Source organism: Neltuma alba, unplaced genomic scaffold, assembly GCF_004799145.2.
Source record: "Neltuma alba isolate B1F8T4 unplaced genomic scaffold, ASM479914v2 tig00011773_pilon, whole genome shotgun sequence".
Taxonomy (NCBI): domain Eukaryota; kingdom Viridiplantae; phylum Streptophyta; class Magnoliopsida; order Fabales; family Fabaceae; genus Neltuma; species Neltuma alba.
In genome coordinates this window covers 181,655-200,826 of record NW_021636396.1, presented here as the reverse complement: position 1 = coordinate 200,826, position 19,172 = coordinate 181,655, and the positions used below count along the sequence as shown (strand labels likewise).

General features: G+C 35.9%; 1 protein-coding gene and 1 pseudogene across 1 annotated transcript; both read left to right on the top strand.

Moving 5' to 3' along the window:
* Positions 1 to 1,097: 1,097 nt before the first annotated feature.
* On the top strand, positions 1,098 to 7,286 carry LOC114717753 (tetraketide alpha-pyrone reductase 1-like; annotated as a pseudogene).
* Positions 7,287 to 9,057: 1,771 nt separating this feature from the next.
* LOC114717750 (cinnamoyl-CoA reductase 1-like) lies at positions 9,058 to 19,172 on the top strand. The gene is made up of 7 exons (XM_028902947.1): positions 9,058 to 9,689; positions 9,809 to 9,978; positions 15,525 to 15,716; positions 16,793 to 16,955; positions 17,935 to 18,118; positions 18,638 to 19,027; positions 19,056 to 19,172. The coding sequence occupies exons 1-6, from the start codon at positions 9,563 to 9,565 to the stop codon at positions 18,780 to 18,782; spliced, it is 981 nt and encodes a 326-aa protein (XP_028758780.1). The 5' UTR covers positions 9,058 to 9,562; the 3' UTR covers positions 18,783 to 19,027; positions 19,056 to 19,172.

Below are 19,172 nucleotides of genomic sequence, written 5' to 3'. Positions count from 1 at the left end.
GATATTGAGGGCTATATATATATAATTATTTTTTACTTTTATCTTACCAAATTTAAACTCTTGAAGAAGTATACTTTCATAGGAAAAAAATAATAATCATATACTTAAAAAAGATTGGAGCTTATATTAAAATCTTAACATCTTAAAACAATATAGTAGATGATAGTTTTACTATCAAAATAAGAGGCACTTAGCTTAGAAAGAGCACAAATATTCTAGATCGTTGAACCTACCACTCACTTCCTGAAAATTAGAATAATGAAATATTAGCTCATCAAGGGTAGTGAGGATGAAAAATCAAATTCTATATTACAACTGCAAATTAAAAAAAAAAACAAAGAAGAGAAACAACATACCCACAATATCAGTAAAAAAGCTTGTCAAGTGTTTGGAAGCAAGAATGAAGAAATAATAGATCAAGAGAAAAATAAAAATGAAGCAAGTGAACCACGAAGTGGAAGAAGAAGAAGAGAGAACTTCGGGATGAAAGAAGAGGAAGTAGGAAACAAAAGCTAAACATGTAAATATACAAAGGGTTTGCATGGAAAGGAAGAGTTGAGTTGACAAGTGAGAGAAGTGAATATTTATATTGGGAAGAAAATGGATGAGAGATTCTCGCATGCACGCGGGAGTGTTATGGTCAAAAAGTAAAATAGTTTTTAACGTGAACGATTTCATTTTCAGGCGAATAACGATTTTAGTTTTATCAGATAATATACAAATCATTCTTAATAAGAACAGCTTATGTATAGCTCAAAAAAAAAAAAAAAGAACAACTTGTGTACAATTTAAGAATAGTTCTTTCCAAGAATAATTTTAATTGTAAATACTAATAAATACTTTTTTTTTGCCATACTAATAAATACTTTTAAAACCATAGCATTTTAGGTTTTTTTAAAATTTTTTTAACAGTGTATAATATATCAAAAAAGCCGTCGACATTTTATTCCCGTCACTCGTTGTTGGAAATCCAAGCCTGGATGAAGCCGCAGGGAAAGCTTGTTGAAATCGGAAAAAGAAGGGCCCACAGCGAACACTGAATACATAAGGTGAAACTGCTCAGTGTTTAACAGAATTATTCGGAAGATCGAGAGAGTATGAGCAGCACCGTAAGAGAAGGAAAGGTGGTGTGCGTCACTGGTGCTTCTGGCTACATTGCTTCATGGCTCGTCAAGTTCCTTCTTCTTCGTGGTTACACTGTCAAGGGGACTGTTCGCGACCCAAGTGAGTGCGTATTAATATTGTCCAATCTATCACCATAAAATTGTTTTGTTGTCTCTGTTTTTCGTTCTCTTGTTTCCCCCGTTTTTCTTTTTATATCAAAATGTTCAGAAAATTCATATCCAGATTTAATTTATAGTCAGCAGGCATGGATTACGAATTTGTGATGGTTTGTTACTCGTTACAGATGATCCAAGAAAGGTAGATCACTTGCTTAAGCTTGATGGTGCGAAGGAGAGATTGCGACTGATTAAAGCAGATCTCCTGGAAGAAGGTTCCTTTGACCAAGCCGTTGAGGGGTGTGAGGGGGTCTTTCATACTGCATCTCCCTGTTTTACTGATTCCATAGACCCGCAGGTTTAGATCATTTTCTAATTGCTAATAGATAATTGAATGTAATCATCCTTCGGCAAAGCAATTTATTTCCTAAGGCTTTAAATTCTTTGAAGAATCTATTTAGCTTGGCAGATGTATTACAGTGGAGTTGTTTTCTATGCGTTGTTGCTTGAGAAATTAACAAGATATTCCTTTTTAGAAATCATAAGGCCTTATAACATTTAATATTTCATTTTGTTTTATAGTCAGGCAATTAATGAGTTACTTATCAAATATCATTTTGAATCTTTTCCAAAACCTTGCTCCTTTCTCTGCCTTCGGCAAATAATAATGCAATCTAGTTGTTTTAGTCTAATGAGTTCAGTATTTCCTCTTAGACTTAAAATAAACAAGCTTTGTGAAATTTATAGAAAAAATAGTGTAAACTATAAAGAATGGAGTATCATGCCCAATTACCTGTTATCCTTGAAGCATTTGGATATGGTTAAAAGGATAAACTCAAGACAGGCATAACTTCACTTGCTTCCCTTCGCCTATTTAACTGAAGTAATAATTTGCTGAACCAGAGAATTGACTGAAGCTTAGGCTCTTACAGCTGAGGCCCCTTATTGGCCTCCTTGTTTTGATTGTTGTTTAATTTACCAGCTCTCTCCTCATTTCAGACTGAACTTATTGACCCAGCAGTCAAGGGAACTCTCAATGTTCTAAATCGTGTGCAAAATCATCAAATGTGAAACGAGTTGTTTTAACATCTTCCACTGCAGCAGTTGTATTTAATGGAAAACCTCTATCTGCTGACGTTTTGGTTGATGAGACATGGTTTTCAAGTCCAGATGTTTGCAGGGATATTAAGGTAAGTGCTATTATATTATACAGACCAAATAAGTTTGTAAGTCATGCAGGTTGGATATTGGATATTTTTTGTTTGTCAAGTCTGCACAGAGTTGGGATATCAAGTTTTCTATTTATGCTATTTGCATGTGGTAGTGCTACATTGGCTAATCAGAAAAGCATGATTTTGTTTTTTTTAATGAGAAAAGTGGACTCCATGGACGGTGGTTGCTTCCACTTTGTTGAGTTGGGGGACACATCTAAACTAAAAATGAAGATATTGCTTTTCTAGTAGAGTAAGATAAAAGAGAGTAGCTTGGCAGTTATCCTGGCCCTATGCCACTATGTAGCATTGCTACATTCTTATGTCTCCTGGGCTACAAGATAACATTTGTATAGCACCGTAATTTAAGCAACTTTTCCTTATTGGATAATTTAGCATTCACTGACTGTGTCAGAAACATAAGAAAAAGACAAAACCCTTCTCTTGTGCCTTTGATATGACTGTTGAAAAAAATTGGAACCTCACAAGTTGCAGAGGAAATTGAAGGATTGCTCAATAATGATTGCTAGGATGATGTTAGGTTTCATGAAGAAAAGGAATCAGTTTCTTTATTATCCTAGAATAAAGTTTACGCTTTAAATCTTAGTGAAATGTTGATGTCTTTTATGATTGTGAAATTTAGATGCTTATTATGCTTTGTTGTTGTTGATAAAGCTCAATGGCGTCACATGCGATCCATATAGCTGACACTACTTAGTGGATAGGCTTTGTTGTTGTTTGTTATGCTGTAATGAGGCTCTTTTAAATATGAGTTTGGTTTCTTTATATATTGGTTATCATCTATTTTATTTTGAATATCTCAAAATTGCTGCTCCGGCTTTCCATTCAGCTCGTGCTATGCTATGTACTAGACGCAATATCATTTCACAGCCTTAGCAAAACAAGTGCATTAAGGCTACGAATAACTATGGGTACAATAAAAGAAAAATATTGGGATGAGGTCTAATGTTGAGGAGCGATGCACTAAAGCCCAACTCTCATGGGCTTTGCAGGGCAAACCTAGCCCAATGAAGGCTGTGTTTGGTGCCCCCTGCAGGATGTGATATTTATTTTCTTAACTATTTATCTATTTTATTCTATTTTGCTTAAATCTTATCTGAATTAATTTACAAGATTTACCCGAGATTATCTAGCTAAAGGAGGCAGGTTTGTTGCCTTCACTATATGGAAAACCAATTCAGGCGAATTTCTTACTAAGCATAAACTAAACTTCATGTTGAAGACAAAATAAAAGTAAAAATATGCTTTATTCATGACCATCTAGGACTTTTGTTTCAAAATTATTCCCCTTGTTGCCAATTGTTGTAAGACAAGTTTGTAACCATTCAATATTTTACATTCTTGTATAAGTTTCCTACTGTTTTGTATTCTGTTCTTTCAGCGCTGGTATGGTCTTTCCAAGACTTTGGCTGAAGAAGCTGCCTGGAAATTTGCAAAGGAAAACACCGTTGACCTAATTGCTCTCAACCCAACATATGTGATTGGGCCACTCTTGCAACCATTACTCAATGAAAGTTCTGCTATTATATCTAAACTCGTAAAGGTATTTTTATACACTCACAAGGTTCACACCCTATGGAAATCCTATTCTGTGATCTGTATGCACCTAGATTACTTGTTGTATTAAACTGAACTACTTTTCTTGTTATGGTCAATTGAAAAGAATTTGTGTTAAAATGTTGAAGTGGACTTGTGAACCTCGGAATAAGAAAATGCTAGTTATGGTTTTGGAGAAATTCTATAGAAGTACAGCTCCTAATGGACTTGGAGTTTATGTTTATCTAGCATGAGTCTGAGATCATTGTATCCGAGGTCATAGAGTTTATTATTATTCCCTCTGTGTCCTTTAATGTACGGGCTAACTGAAGGACTTATTTTGGTCTTTAAATGAAAGGCCTCATCCCCTTGTCTCTTCAGTGAAAAAAATCCCCTTTGCCTTCAATGTTTATTACTTTTTCCCAAACAACCCTATAGTTAGATTCATGTATGGTATATAAGTGTGTTCATAATAATCCATATAAATGATTAAACGGAGATTGCAATAGGTCCCACCTAAGAATTAAATACAAAAAAGTCCCTTGAAATTATGAATTATTCTGAAGTCTCAAGAGACTTTTTGTATAAATCTTATTTGTTTAATTACCAGATTACCTTTTTTTTTTTTAAGTTTGCATTGACAACTAAAAGAGCAGTTGTTGACAACTATCACGGCTGTTACAAACATTTTCTCATATCACACCCTAAGTTGTCAAACCAACCTTTGTCAATCCTTACACCCTAAGTTGTCACCATTGCTCTTTCATGTCATGCAAACTTAAAAAGAAAAAAAAATAATTTGGTAATTAAACAATAAAATTTATTGCAAAAAAGTCTCTTGGGACTTTAGAATAATTTTATGATTCAAGGGACCTTTTGTATTTAAGTTCTTTGGGTGGGATAATTGCAATTTATGATTAAAAGGAGTTATTTAAGAAAAATAGCGTGTATTTTTACAAATAATTAACTCATCTAATTTCCTTGATTTATGTGAATTAATTAATTAGATCTTATATTTAGGACTGAAGAGAGTATAGGGACTTACTTCCTATTTCTAAGTCATCGTTGTTAAGAATTTATATTTTATTTTATCTCTGTTGGCAGATTATTGTAAACAAAACGGAGAGGGTCTACCACAATAGTGTGGGACTGCTTGTTTGGAAGCCTCCTCATTCGATTTTTGTTTTTCTGAAGATTTTCAAGACCTAAATTGGTTTACTAAGTATTACATGGATTAACAATGCTTGACATTATGCTAGATTAGAGACTCTGCATTTTCTCCTTTTATTTTCTTAGAAAGTGTTAGCCTCAGTATGCTCCTTCTCTTATCCTTGTGGGCCCCAGTCTGCTCATTTAGCAGGCGTTTACCCTCTTGAAACGGCGGGGGGTAATTTGCAACATTTTTCTAAGTTTAAGGAGGGCATTACACTAGTTGATTGTTTAAGATGCTCAGTGCTCCTGCAAGAATAGTTTGAGAGTATAATTGCCCGTTAACCCTTAAAAATTTGGTGATCTTTGCATCTTATTTCAGATGTTTTAACTTCTGCATTAAGTTTTGGAGCTAAAGGATGATTTAATATTTTTAACATATCAAGCATCACAAATTAGTGTCAGGCTGGAAAGGGGAAAAACCACAATGAGGCCATGGACTCAAATTGTTACACAATTGTATCCTGTAATTGTGAAGGAGACTTTTTGTGAACTCCCAATTTGTATGTCTACAGAAGACAAGTGAACTTCCTATCAAAAGAAGAAGAAAAAGAAGACAAGTGAACATCCAAGTGCCAGTTGAGAACTATGGTTTTATCTTACAAAGAAACCAAGTTATAGTCTGAAAACCTTTTTCTTTAATATTGTGTTGTCATTAAATTTCTAATATATCAATCTAATACGTTTGATTAACTTTTTAATGTTTGATTAACTTTTTAATTTATTCTTTTTTTTAAGTAGCTGTTGATTTGGATGCGCATTAAATATTTTGTTTTCATCCCTGGACAAGAATTGATATGTTGCTCCTCATCCCTTACTTGTTTGATGAAGGCCAAACATATCCAAACTATAGTGTAGGATGGGTCAATGTGAAAGATGTTGCAAATGCCCATATTCAGGCCTTTGAGATTCCTTCAGCTAACGGAAGATATATTTTGGTTGAGAGAGTTGTACACTACTCAGAACTCGTGAAGATTTTACATGAGCTGTTCCCAACATTACAACTTCCTGAGAAGTAAGTTGATTATTATTATTATAATTTCAAGGATGTATTAACCCTTGAATTTTTAGCTTTGTTACTGAGAACCTCACGTATATAATTTGCTTCTTCTGACTTATGTCCAAGGCCAGCTCTTCTGCCTGAAGAACTGAAAATTGCTCATTACTCGTAGCGAACTAAATGGCTTTCAGCGGTAGCAAGAACATTGCTTTGCTTCATCTCGTATTATTCTTGATTCTTTTCTTTTAGCCTTCCGAAGGAGTTCATGTCAGTCACCATTGTATATTCTGATCATTCTTACTGTGCTATACATGAAGAGACTTGAAGATGATTGGCTTTTTTTTTTTTTTTTTGTTTTACTTGGTAAACTGATAATAATGGCGTTTGGTTGTTACCGTTCATGTGGGAAAAATGATTGATTTCATTGATTCAAAATCTCATGTGTACAAGGTATAGGGATATATACAGTAAAAGAGATGAATACAAGAAACGCAAAATATTCTTATAGTACATAGGTTTTGTTTTCTCTTTGACCCGCGTGTGTTTTCCTTTAAGGTAGGGACCAGGAAGTACTATTTTTTTTGAACAGTTATTCAATCATATTTGTTGACCAAAATGGCTTGCTCTCTCAGCTTCTTTATAACGTCACATATTTTTAAGGCCGAGTCTTTTGTTTCTGATTTCATGTCTTTGTCTTTCACTTGTTAGGTGTGCGGACGATAAGCCCTTTATGCCAAAGCATCAATTTTCTAAAAAGAAGGCACTGACCTTGGGAATTGAATTTACCCCATTGGATGTGAGTCTGAAGGAGACTATAGAAAGCTTGAAAGAGAAGAACTTCATTAACTTTTAACTGTGATCTCTCTCAAAAACTATGTAGATAAATAAACGTTGATAAGCTTAAGCATGCTTTAAGACTTTCTTGGATGCAAACAACTCCATTGCATGTATTCAATGATACAGAAAGCAGTAATTGACCAATTAGGATGCAAGGCATGTATTGAAATAGTATTTCACAGGAAATAACTTCTGTTCACTTGTACTTATGAGGCTTATATTCAATGATAGGCAGGCAATGAGTCCCAAAAACATGTCTGAGGAAGTGAGTCTCTAATTGTGTGTTCTTTCTCACCTGTGGCTACCCTTTGTTCTGTATTGATTACTGAGTAGAAGACATCTTTCAGTGGGAAAATGACATTTGCATATCCGGCAAGGCTGGGTGTGTGTGTGTGTATATTTTGCCATCAAGGTTGATAATTATCTTGGGGGAAAAAAATCATTTTGGAGATACCTATAGTTTTTTCTTAAATTTTAATTTAGTACCTATACGTATTTTCTCTCTTAATTAAATTCTTAAATTTCGCTCTTTTAGCATCAATGGCTAATGATAAGGACTATCAACGCTAATAGGGTAAAGTTAAATAATTTAATCAAAAGAAAAAAATTATATAGATAATATCTCAAGTTCTTAGGAGGTATTTGGATGAAAACTAAATTATGGTTTTAAAATTGCTTTTATAGTACATGAAATAAATATGTATATAAGTTTGTTTCGCTTTGCAGAAAAGTGCTTTTTAAAAGCACTTATATATTTTCAAACAACCTTTTAATATAAGAACTAGTTGGTTAATTTGAATAGATTAAAAAACTTGTTAAATTAATTATTTGTAATAAATAAGTATTGTCAGTTTGTTAAATTAATTATTTGTAATAAATATGTATTGTCTTTCCTCAAATACTTTTATTAATCATGTGTATAAGTTAAAATTATTATTTGATAAAATCTTTAACATATGTAATTATTACAAAAACTAAGTTTAAGATAAATAGATAAATATAAGAGGAAAAATAGATTAGGCTGTTATATTTAGAATCAAATTGAAAGTCAAACCAGCTCATATATTAAGAATTAGAGGTAGTATCAAAGAAAAAAAAAAGGAAAAATATAGATATTTACAAAATTATTTTCCCTTATTTTTAAAGGCATCATCATATTACTGAAATTTGATTGAATGAAGATTTACCAAATTACAATTGCTCTTTTGATTAAACGTAGAGAATAGATGGTGGAAGTTTCACTTTTAGTGTGGAAGGGAAAGGTCACCTGTGTTGGTTTTTTTTTTTTTTTGGGGTGGGGGGGGGGGGAATCCAAGGTAATACTAAACACTGGATGAGTGGGTTCTAATCTGTAATTAATGTACACAAATTTAATAAAAATGAACCTTAAAATAACATCAACGTTAGACCCTAATAATTCAACAATGGTACTCTGGCACAAGCTTCATTACATAACTTGCAGATTAAAGCAATTAAAGAGATTAATTATTTTGCAAAATGATATTTATAATTTTTGTCAAGAACATCCTCAAACACTTGACTAGTTATTTTCTTGAGCGTTTTATATATGTTAAATTGTTAATAATCTTATAAAATTTGATGAGTAATGTTAAGTTTGATATTGACTAGTTATGAGTTATGTTTTATATTCCTGTGTGGGCTGGTAGCATAATTTATAAAGCTATTCCCTGTCTTATATTAAATTTTTAACAGTTGAAATTTATATTTTATAAAGCTGTTACCATCATATTAAATAATTAAAAAATACATAAATTCAATTTATTAACATTTACCACAAACAATTGAAAACTTTAGTAAGAAATTAAAAATTATTTTATGAAATATTTATAAATATTGAAGTTTTTTAGTTAATGAGCAAAAGGGCCCTAGAGCCTAGACTTATTTTTTTTCCCGGCAAAATTAAGTTGCCACTTACAATACATATATCAAAGGCCGGCTTCAAACTCTGCCCCCATCGCCAATGGTGGGGATGGAGACAAAGGGAAGAGGGGATCCTCTTCCAGCGGATTACCCCCATATACTGCAACAAACCAGAAAAATGCAAGTGAAGATTGTGTAGAAATGTTGAGAAGAATCACCCAATTAATATGTCACTGGCCGGAGATGTGTTGGACTCAGGGATCCATGGTGGATGTGGTTCTTCGGTGCGCTGATTTTCTCTCTCTGGCACTCGTGATGCTGCCCGAAGAATCCCCAAAGGATTGCTCGATCGGCTCGGAAAGACGGGTTAAGTTCGTGGAAAACCAGATTAGTGAATGGGGACGAGGTGAGTTTAAGTAACGGACAGAGAAACGGAATATTCGCTCCTCTGTTCCTAGTGTCTCTCCAAGCTATGACTTAAGCATTTTGGAAGTCAAAGCGCCGCCGCCAACTAAGACAAAACACGCTAGAGTCAAAAAGAATGTACATGGATGTGGAAAAAGTTGGACATATGGCATACATTTAATAGATAAAATGAATCTATTGAGTGTTTGACTTTACCAAATTGAAGGAAAGGTCGAGAGAGTATGGGCAGCAACGTAGGTGAAGGAAAGGTGGTGTGTGTCACTGGTGCTTCTGGCTATATTGCTTCATGGCTCGTCAAGTTCCTTCTTCTTCGTGGTTACACTGTCAAGGGGACTGTCCGTGACCCAAGTGAGTTCATCTTAAATATGTTCCAATCTATGACCACAAAGGAGCCAATTATATTTTGTTGTTTTATATAGTGTATATTCTTGGGTTACCAATTTTTGGTGCTTTGTAATTCATCACAGATGATCCAAGAAAGGTAGATCACTTGCTTAAGCTTGATGGTGCAAAGGAGAGACTGCGCCTGATTAAAGCAGATCTCCAGGAAGAAGGTTCCTTTGACCAAGCTGTTGAAGGGTGTGAGGGTGTCTTTCATACCGCATCTCCCTGTTATTTTGATCCCATAGACCCGCAGGTTTATATCATTTTCTATTTGTTGAAAGATAATTGGCTGTTCTCTTACTTTATCAAAGCACTTTATTTCCTGAATTTTAAATTGTTTGAAGAATCTATTTAGCTTGGGAGATGTGTTACAGTGTAGTTGCCTTCTTTTTGCATTGTTGCTTGAGAAATTAAGAAGTTATTCCTTCTTCGAAATCATAAGGCCTATGCTAGAAGAGTAGAAGGCAAAACGTTTAATATTTGATTTTGTCTTTAAAGCAGGCAGTTAATTTTTAAATTACATATTGACTACTATGTTGAACCTTTCCAAAAACTTGCTTCCTCCTCTGCCTTTGGCAAATAATAACACAAGTTCTTATAGTCAAATGAGTTCACCATTTCCTCATAGACTTAAAAATTTACATATCTTGTGAAATTTATGCAAAATTACTGTAGATAATAAAGAATCTAATGTGGGTTTGTAGAAGATAGAAGGAGAGAGAGGGAAAGGAAAGTCAGAGAGACAGGGAAGGAAGAGGATTAGAGAGAAAAGAGGGAAACTGAATCATGCGCATGAGAATTCATTAGATGATCAACTCATAAGTACAGAGGTTAGGATTGTATTTAAAGACAACCTAATAGCTAACTATCTACAGACTGCCTAAACTACCCTTCGGCCTTATTGAACTAGTGATCCATTATTAACCCATGTGGCTTATAGGATTAGCAACCACTCCTGGACCCAAATCATTTATTCTTCTATGATTACATAACAATGCCCCCCTTCAAAAACCCTTGTCCTCAAAGGTTCTGTTCTTGAAAAGTGGGATGTTGCCGCTGCAATTGGTACAAGGGCACCCAAGTAGCTTCTCCTTCTGGGAGCTGTTTCCACTTGACGAAAACCTCAGTGATAACTCATCCTTTTTTCCTACCAAGCCGTTTATTCAGAATCTGTTCAGACCAATTAAGAGGAGGATGGTGCTGCTTAACCTTAGGGTCAGGGCACAGTTTTAATAAGGAGATATGGAATACATCATGTATTCTTCAATCAGCAAGGAGTTCTAGCTTGTAAGTGACAGGCCCTATTTTCTGTATAATCCTATAGGAACCAAAGTACCTAGGAGCCAACTTCTAAGAGCTCCTTGACGCTGCAGAAATTTGACAGTAGGGCTGGAGCTTTAGGAAAACCCATTGACCAATCTGAAATTCCCGATCAGTCCGATGCAAATCAGCCCCTTGCTTCATAATGTTAATAGCCTGGTGTAGGTGGCGTTTAGCTATTAATAAAGCTTCCTTCCTTGCTGTAAATGACCTATCCACAACCACCACAATCGCATCTCTAGGTAAGTAGGGTATGGAATGGGAGGCTTTTGACCATATAGCAATTCATGGGGGGTAGCCTTAGTTGGTGTGTGGTAAGTGGTGTTATACCACCATTCATCCATTGCTAGCCATTTGCACCAATCTCTAGGCTTTTCCCAGCACATGCACCATAGATAAGTTTCTAGGCAGCGATTTAGAACCTCAAACTGACCATTCGTTTGTGGATGATAAGAGGAAGTCAATTTTTGATCAATGGCCAGCACCTTAAGGAATTCCCTCCAAAAGTTACTGATAAAGAGGTAGTCCCGATCACTTATTATTTCCATAGGAGCACCATGGGGTTTGCAAGTATTATCCAGAAAATGTTGAGCCAAAGTAGAAGCCGAGAAGGGGTGAGAAAGTGGAAGAAAACGAGGATACTTAATCTATCTGCCACCACCCAAGTTGTATCTTTCCCACACGACTTAGTGAGCCCTTCAATAAAATCCATTGTTACACTCTCCCATACTCTACTAGGCACTGGAAGAGGCTGTCACAAACCGGGATAAGCCACAGATTCATAATTATACCTAGCACAAGTATCACAATTTTTAATAAACTCTTTAACTTTAGCAAATAAGTTTTTCCACCAAAATAAGACTTGACATGCTAGTAAGTGGCATGAATCCCTGAGTGACCATCCAAATGAGTGGCATGAAGCCATTCTAGGATTTTTTTGTTTAATCAATTGTTATTGCCTATCACCAATCTGCCACTTTTCCTCAAAAATTCACCATCCCAAGAATAATTTCCAGCCATATCCTCTTGTTGTTGTAGCTGGATAATAAGGGCTTGTAAATCTTCATCTTGCTGCCAGCTATGTTTAATTTCTTCTGAGAGTTCTTCTAAACAAGTAGCGAGAGTAATTTGAAAAATTTCTTGCTTTAGCATCTGAGGTAACGCGTCGGCTGCAACGTTAGTATTCCCCTTCTTATATGGATCTCATAATCATAACCCATGAGTTTGGAAATCCAGTACATTTGAAATGAAGTTTTAAGCTTTTGATCAAGTAGATATTTTAAACTTTGTTGACCTGTCCTGATGATAAATTGCCTCCCTTCAAGATATTGATGTCAATGTTCAATAACTTGCACCACAGCCAATAATTCTTTCTCATATATAGATAAACCCTGATGTCTAGGTGCTAACGCTTTGCTAAAATATGCCACTAGTTGGCCTTGATGCATCAACACTGCCCCAATGCCACTTCCACAAGCATTTGTTTCAACCACAAAAACCTTCGTAAAATCTGGAAGCATTAAAACGAGGGCTGCTACCAAGGTTTCCTTCAATTTCCTGAATGTGGCAGCAGCTAATTCAGACCAAGAAAAATTATTCTTAAGCAGGTCATTTAAGGGTCTTGCAATTTGACCATAAGCCTTAATAAAATGCCGATAATAACCTGCCAGCCCCAAGAATGACCTCAATTACTTCACTGTAGTAGGTTCTGGCCATTCTAACACAGCCTGAATCTTTTTAGGATCGGTGGCTACTTTTCCATCACTAACAATATGCCCCAAATATTCTACCTGGGTGGCAGCAAAACAACACTTACTCATCTTCACAAAATGGTGGTTTTTCCTCAATATTTCCAACACTTGCCTTAAGTGCTAAATATGTAGGTACATAGTAGGACTGTATATGAGGATGTCGTCAAAAAATACCAATACAAACTTCCTTAAGGAGTCCCGGAAGATGCTGTTCATAGCACCTTGGAAACTTGTAGAGGCATTGGTTCGTTACCAACCACTCATAGTGTCCTGAGTGAGTTTGGAAAGCAGTTTTGGATGTATCTTTAGGTTCTATTCTGATCTGGTGGTATCCTGCATGCAGATCCAGCTTTGTAAACCACCTAACTGTCTTTAGTTCATCAAGTAACTTCTACCAGGGGAATAGGGTATTTGTTCTTAACCGCTCTCTTACCTAACTCTCTATAATTGATGCACATACGCCACGACCCCTCCTTCTTTTTCACTAACACGATAGGCGAAGCAAATGGCAATGCACTCTCCTGAATAACTCCATTACCTAGTAATTCTTGACTTGCCTCTCTATTTCATCTTTTTATGTTGCTAGATAACGATAGGGCCTTAAATTAACCAGATCAGACCCCTCATGTAACACAATAGAGTGATTGTGACCCTTTCTTAGGGGAGGAAGAGAAGTAGGTTCTGCAAAAAATCAGCAAATTCCTTGAGCAATTTCCTTGCACCTATCCCGGCATCATTATTTTCGTTATGCATACTCCCAGAAACTGTAACTTCTTCCTCCTTAATAGCTTGCAGTAAGAAGATTTGGCTCCCTTCCTCTAATTGATTATCTAGCTTGTCGACAATTCTGCAACTTCCCTGTGACATAGGTTGCAAAGTGCACAAATCGTCACCATACCAGAAAGTCATAGACATCTTGTTATAATTCAAGAGGCATGATGAGCAACTCCTTTTAACTATCTCAAACTGAGACCAATATCATATGTCCTAATGTCCATAATCCTCAAATCCCATTGAAACTCTTTCCCCTTCATGCGCTACTTAAAATTCCACCATCACCCACAGATTTAAAGTCTAGCCCCCCCTAAAATCCTAGCTTCAGGTATAACAGTGTCTCCCCCATCCAACACAGTTTCCTTGCTAAACTAGAGTCCAAATAATCATGAGTTGCGCCCTCATTGATCGATACCCCAATAGTTCCTTGGATGGCATGGAGAGAGATTTGGAGGCATTCTTCACTCTCAAAAATATCAAGGTTGTGAGCTATACCCTTCCTATCGTCTTTGGCAGCTCAATCAATTGAGGTTGCAATCGTTGCCATTGGGAACAGTTATGGCCCTTCAAAAACGTCTGGTGGCAATAGAAACATAAATTGTTGGCCCTGTAGTTGTTGACTTCTTCAGGAGACAATTTACGTGGCCCTTTAGAGTTGGGTCGGAATGAGCTTGCACAAGAACCAACAGAAACTGAGGAAAAAGAAGCAGTTTTGACCATCGATGAAGTGGGTTTGACCGAAGACACTCTTGTCACCAGATATTTGGGACCCACTCAAAAAGGAGTTTGTTTTGATGGAGCGCCACTTGTCTTGACCCTGCAACACATCACCACTCTGTCGTCTAAGGGCTAATTTCCCTTCTGAGTTGGTGCGCAAATTCAGATCATGGGCCTGCACAATGCTTCGAGCCTCTTCCATAGTCTGGGGACGCAAGATTCGAACCTGACGAGCAAAGTCAGGTTGAAGCCCTTCAATGTACGCTTGGACAGCGTGCTTCTCTGAAAGATGAAGTTTATAATGCAAGGAGTTGAACTCATCATCATAAGCTTCTAGCATGTTGGTTTGATGCAAACGTTTGAGTTCAACCATGGGTGCTTTGAATAGCTCTCCAAAACCGATCTTTAGCACTGCCTTGTAAGTATCCTAAGGAATGACACAATCACTGTAATCGTCTTCAAAGGCTAAATGCCAGATATATGCTTTCTCCTCCAAATTAATGCTTGCCATTAAGACTTGTCTATCTACCGGCATTTCATTGAGACAGAAAAATCGCTCACATTTAGCAATCCATCTTGGTGTACCTTCAGTTCTTAAAGTTCGCCCAATTCTTGTTCAACGATCTTGAGTCGTTTGTCCATTTGGTTCTTCATCTTTTGTGTCTGGGATTGTGTGGAGGGCATGCAGGCCAGGAAAGGTCGGCTTTGATACCACTAATGTGGGTTTGTAGAAGATAGAGGGAGAGAGAGGGAAAGGAAAGTCAGAGAGACAAAGAAGGGAAGAGGACTAGAGAGAAAGGAGGGAAATAGAGTCATACGCATGAGAATTCATTAGATGATCAACTCCAAGTACAGAGGTTAGGATTCTATTTAAAGACAACCTAACAGCTAACTAACTACAGATTGCCTAAACTACCCTTCGGCCTTATTGAACTAGTGATCCATTATTAACCCACACGGCTTACAGGATTAGCAACCACTCCTGCACCCAAATAATTTATTCTTCTATGATTACATAACAGAATCATGCCCACTTACCTGTTGTCCTTTAAGTATGTAAGAGGGTGGAAAATTGAACACAAGCATATCTTTGCTTGCTCTACTTTGTCTATTTTGTTGAACTAACACATTTCTGAAACAGAGAAATGGCTCTAGCTTATGCTTTTACATTGCAGGCCCATTACGGGTCTCCTTATTTTGATTATTGCTTCATTTACGGACTCTATCCTCATTTCAGACTGAACTTATTGACCCAGCAGTCGAGGGAACTCTCAATGTTCTTAGGTCGTGTGCAAAATCATCAAATGCAAAACGAGCTGTTTTAACATCTTCCTTTGCAGCAGTTACACATACTGGAAAACCGCTAACTCCTGATGTTGTAGTTGATGAGACATGGTTTTCAAGTCCAGATATCTGCAGGGGTATGAAGGTAAGTGTCAATATGTTATACTGATAAATGAAGTTTGTGATTCATTCAGGTTTCTTATTTTATAATAGTTGTCAATTCTTCTTAGATTTGGATACCAAGTTTTTCTCTTGCCATTACATTGGCCAATCGAACAGTATGATTTCATAATTAATTAATTAGAGAAGTGGAGTCCGTGGGCAGTGGTTTCTTCTATTCTATTGAGTTGTGGGACAAATTTTAACTAAAAATGATGAAATTGCGAGTCTGTTAGAGGGAGATAAATGAGAGTAGCTTGGAAGTTATTCTGGCCCTATACCACTTGTGTGGTATTGCAACTCTCTTTTGTCTCCCGGGCTACAAAATATACGTTTATATAGCTATAGGTCATGCTTCTGGTACTAATATGGATAAGACAACGATTATTTTAGCACTTTTTCATTGTGGGATGATTCAGCACTCACTGACCATGTCAGAACTCAGAAGCACAAGAAAATGACATCCACTAATGATGAGGGAAGATGAAGAGTAAATTGAAGGGTTTCTTGATGATGTTAGATTTGATGAATAAAAGGATAAAGCTTAGACTTAAATACTTTGTGAAATGTTGATGCCTTGTGTGATTTAACTACTTGATGCTGTGATTGATAGATGATCATCATGTTGTTGTGAGGCTTTTTTAAATGTGAACTTGGTTTATATAAATATATATATATATATATGTATGTATGTATGTATAGTGGTTATTATCTATTATTCTTTTAATCTCTTAAATTGTTACTACGTTTCCATGTAGCTCATGCTATGCTATGTGCTGAATGCAATATCATTTTACCGCCTTAGCAAAACAGGTATATTAAGCACTATGAATAATTAAGCATATAATATAAGGAAAATTATTAGAATGAGATTTCAGTTTAAACTAAACTTCATTTTGAAGACAAAGGAAAAGTCAAAATAAGAAAGTATCCTGTACCATTTAGGACTTTTGTTTCTGAATTATTTCTTATGTTGCCAATTGTTGTAACACAAGTTTGTAATCATTTAGTATTCGGCATTCTGCTTCAAGTTTCCTACAGCGTTATATTCTGTTCTTTCAGCGCTGGTATCATGTTTCCAAGATTTTGGCTGAAGAAGCTGCCTGGAAATATGTGAAAGAAAATGGTATTGACCTGGTTGTTCTCAACCCGGCATTTGTGATAGGGCCACTCTTGCAACCGTCACTTAATGAAACTTGTGCTATTATATTTAAGCTTATAAAAGGTAATTTTTATGTGCTCATTAGGTTTGCACTTTGCAGAAATACTGTCATGATCTGGTGGATTACTTGATGTTTTCAACTGAGCTACTTTCGTTGGTATAGTCAAATGAAAAGGGAACTCGTGTCAAAAATGTTGAAGTGGACTAATGTGTTATGTTCATTGAAATAAGAAAATGAGGGTTATGGGTGTTGAGAAACCTACTGAAATGGAACTCCGATGGATTTGGAGTTTACGTTTATCTAGAGTGAGTCTTAGATCATTATCATCTGAGGATATGGAGTTTAATATTACACAGATGCTCTAAACTCAGTTATCGTTAATCATTATTCTCAAGAGTATCAGTACTTCGTCTCTATCTGCAAAAAGTTTATCCGCCAAATTATTATAAAAGAAAAAGGAGAGGGGCTGCCACAGTATATGTGAAAATCCTTCTTATTTGCTGGCCACTTCATTTAATGTATGTTTTACCTGAAATTTTGCAATACTGATTTTGATCAAAGACCAAAGTTGACTTGCAAAGTATTAGCATTTGAATCTCAATGCTTACCATTATGCTAGATTACAGACCCCACATTTTCCTTTTTTATTTTTTGGGAAAAGTTTAGCTTCAATATTGCTGTTGACCTGACAGTGGCAAGACAATAAGAAAATATCATTATTTTATTTCATATTTTACACACGAAAGTAATTTGTTTGAGGGAATTGAAAGATGTCAGTTTTATCTTTAATGTATGCAGTCTTATATTGAGTTTTTTTTTCCTATTTATCTGTTATTGGCTTTTATTTTACATCCAATTTTTAGTTATGGTTTTAACAGTTGTAGGGGGTCTTTGGGATTCTTTCTGGCACGACCATTTTGACTTGTGACCTATTGTATCGTTAAATTACAAATTTTCCTTTTGTCATTAAATATCTTTTTTTTAATCAATTGATTAATAATTTTGGGGTTGCTTTCCTCATCCTTCACTTATTTGATGCAGGTCAGACATTTCCGAACTATAGTGCAGCATGGGTCAATGTGAAAGATGTTGCTAATGCCCATATTCAAGCCTTTGAGATTCCTTCAGCTAGCGGAAGATATATTTTGGTTGAGAGAGTTGCACACTACTCAGAACACGTGAAAATTTTACATGAATTGTTCCCAACATTACAACTTCCTGAGAAGTTAGTTACTTACTATTATTATCGTTATAATTTCATGAATGAATTAACTTATGAATTTATAGCTTTATTTCTTAAAACCTCACGCATACAATTATCCTTGTTTCTTCTGAATTGTGTCTGAGACAAACTCTTTTGCATGAAGAACTAAAAATTGCCCATTACTTGAAGCAAAATAAACGGCTTTCAGAGACAACTGGAGCATCTCATCATCTCTTATTTTGCTTATTCTTATCTTTTGGCTTTTCCAATCAGTTTCCATTTACATTCTGATCATCCTCACTGTGTAAAACATGAACATACTGGATGATGATGATAATTACTTGTTCCCTAGACTTGATGGCTCCCCCCCCCCCCCTTCTCTCGTCTTGGTGAACTGGTTTAATGACTGATGCTTCTTGTCATTCAATCATATTTAACAGCCAAAATGGTTTGCCCTCTCAGCTTCTTTGCATCCAGCTATATATTTATTTTAGGTCAAGTATATTTTTCTGATTTCATGTGTTCGTTCCCACTTTTTAGGTGTGCGGACGATAAGCCCTCCATGCCAAAGTATCAAGTTTCTAAAGAGAAGGCAATGACCTTGGGAATTGACTTCATTCCATTGGAGCTGAGTCTCAAGGAGACTGTAGAAAGCTTGAAAGAGAAGAACTTCATTAACTTCTAACTGTGATATCTCTCTCTCTCAAAAGAAATTATGTTGATGTGCTTAAGCTTGCTTAGGTCTGTGTCCTGGGTGTAAACAACCCCATTGCTTATATTCAATGATACAGAAAGCAATATTTATGATACTAGGCTTATATTAAAATAGGACTTCGTTGGAAATAACTTCGGTTTACTTGTACTAGTGAGGATTCTACTCAATGATCGGCATAGGCAGGGACAAGAAGTCTCATAATATGTACGAGGAAGGTTGCTGGTCAAAAAATGTACGAGGAAGGAAGTGTGTCCTTAATTATGTATTCTATGTCTTTTGGTGACTTCTCATTTCACACGTCGCATGTACGTCAAATGGGGTTAAAAGCCACAAAATACAATTACACAATTATACGTGAGA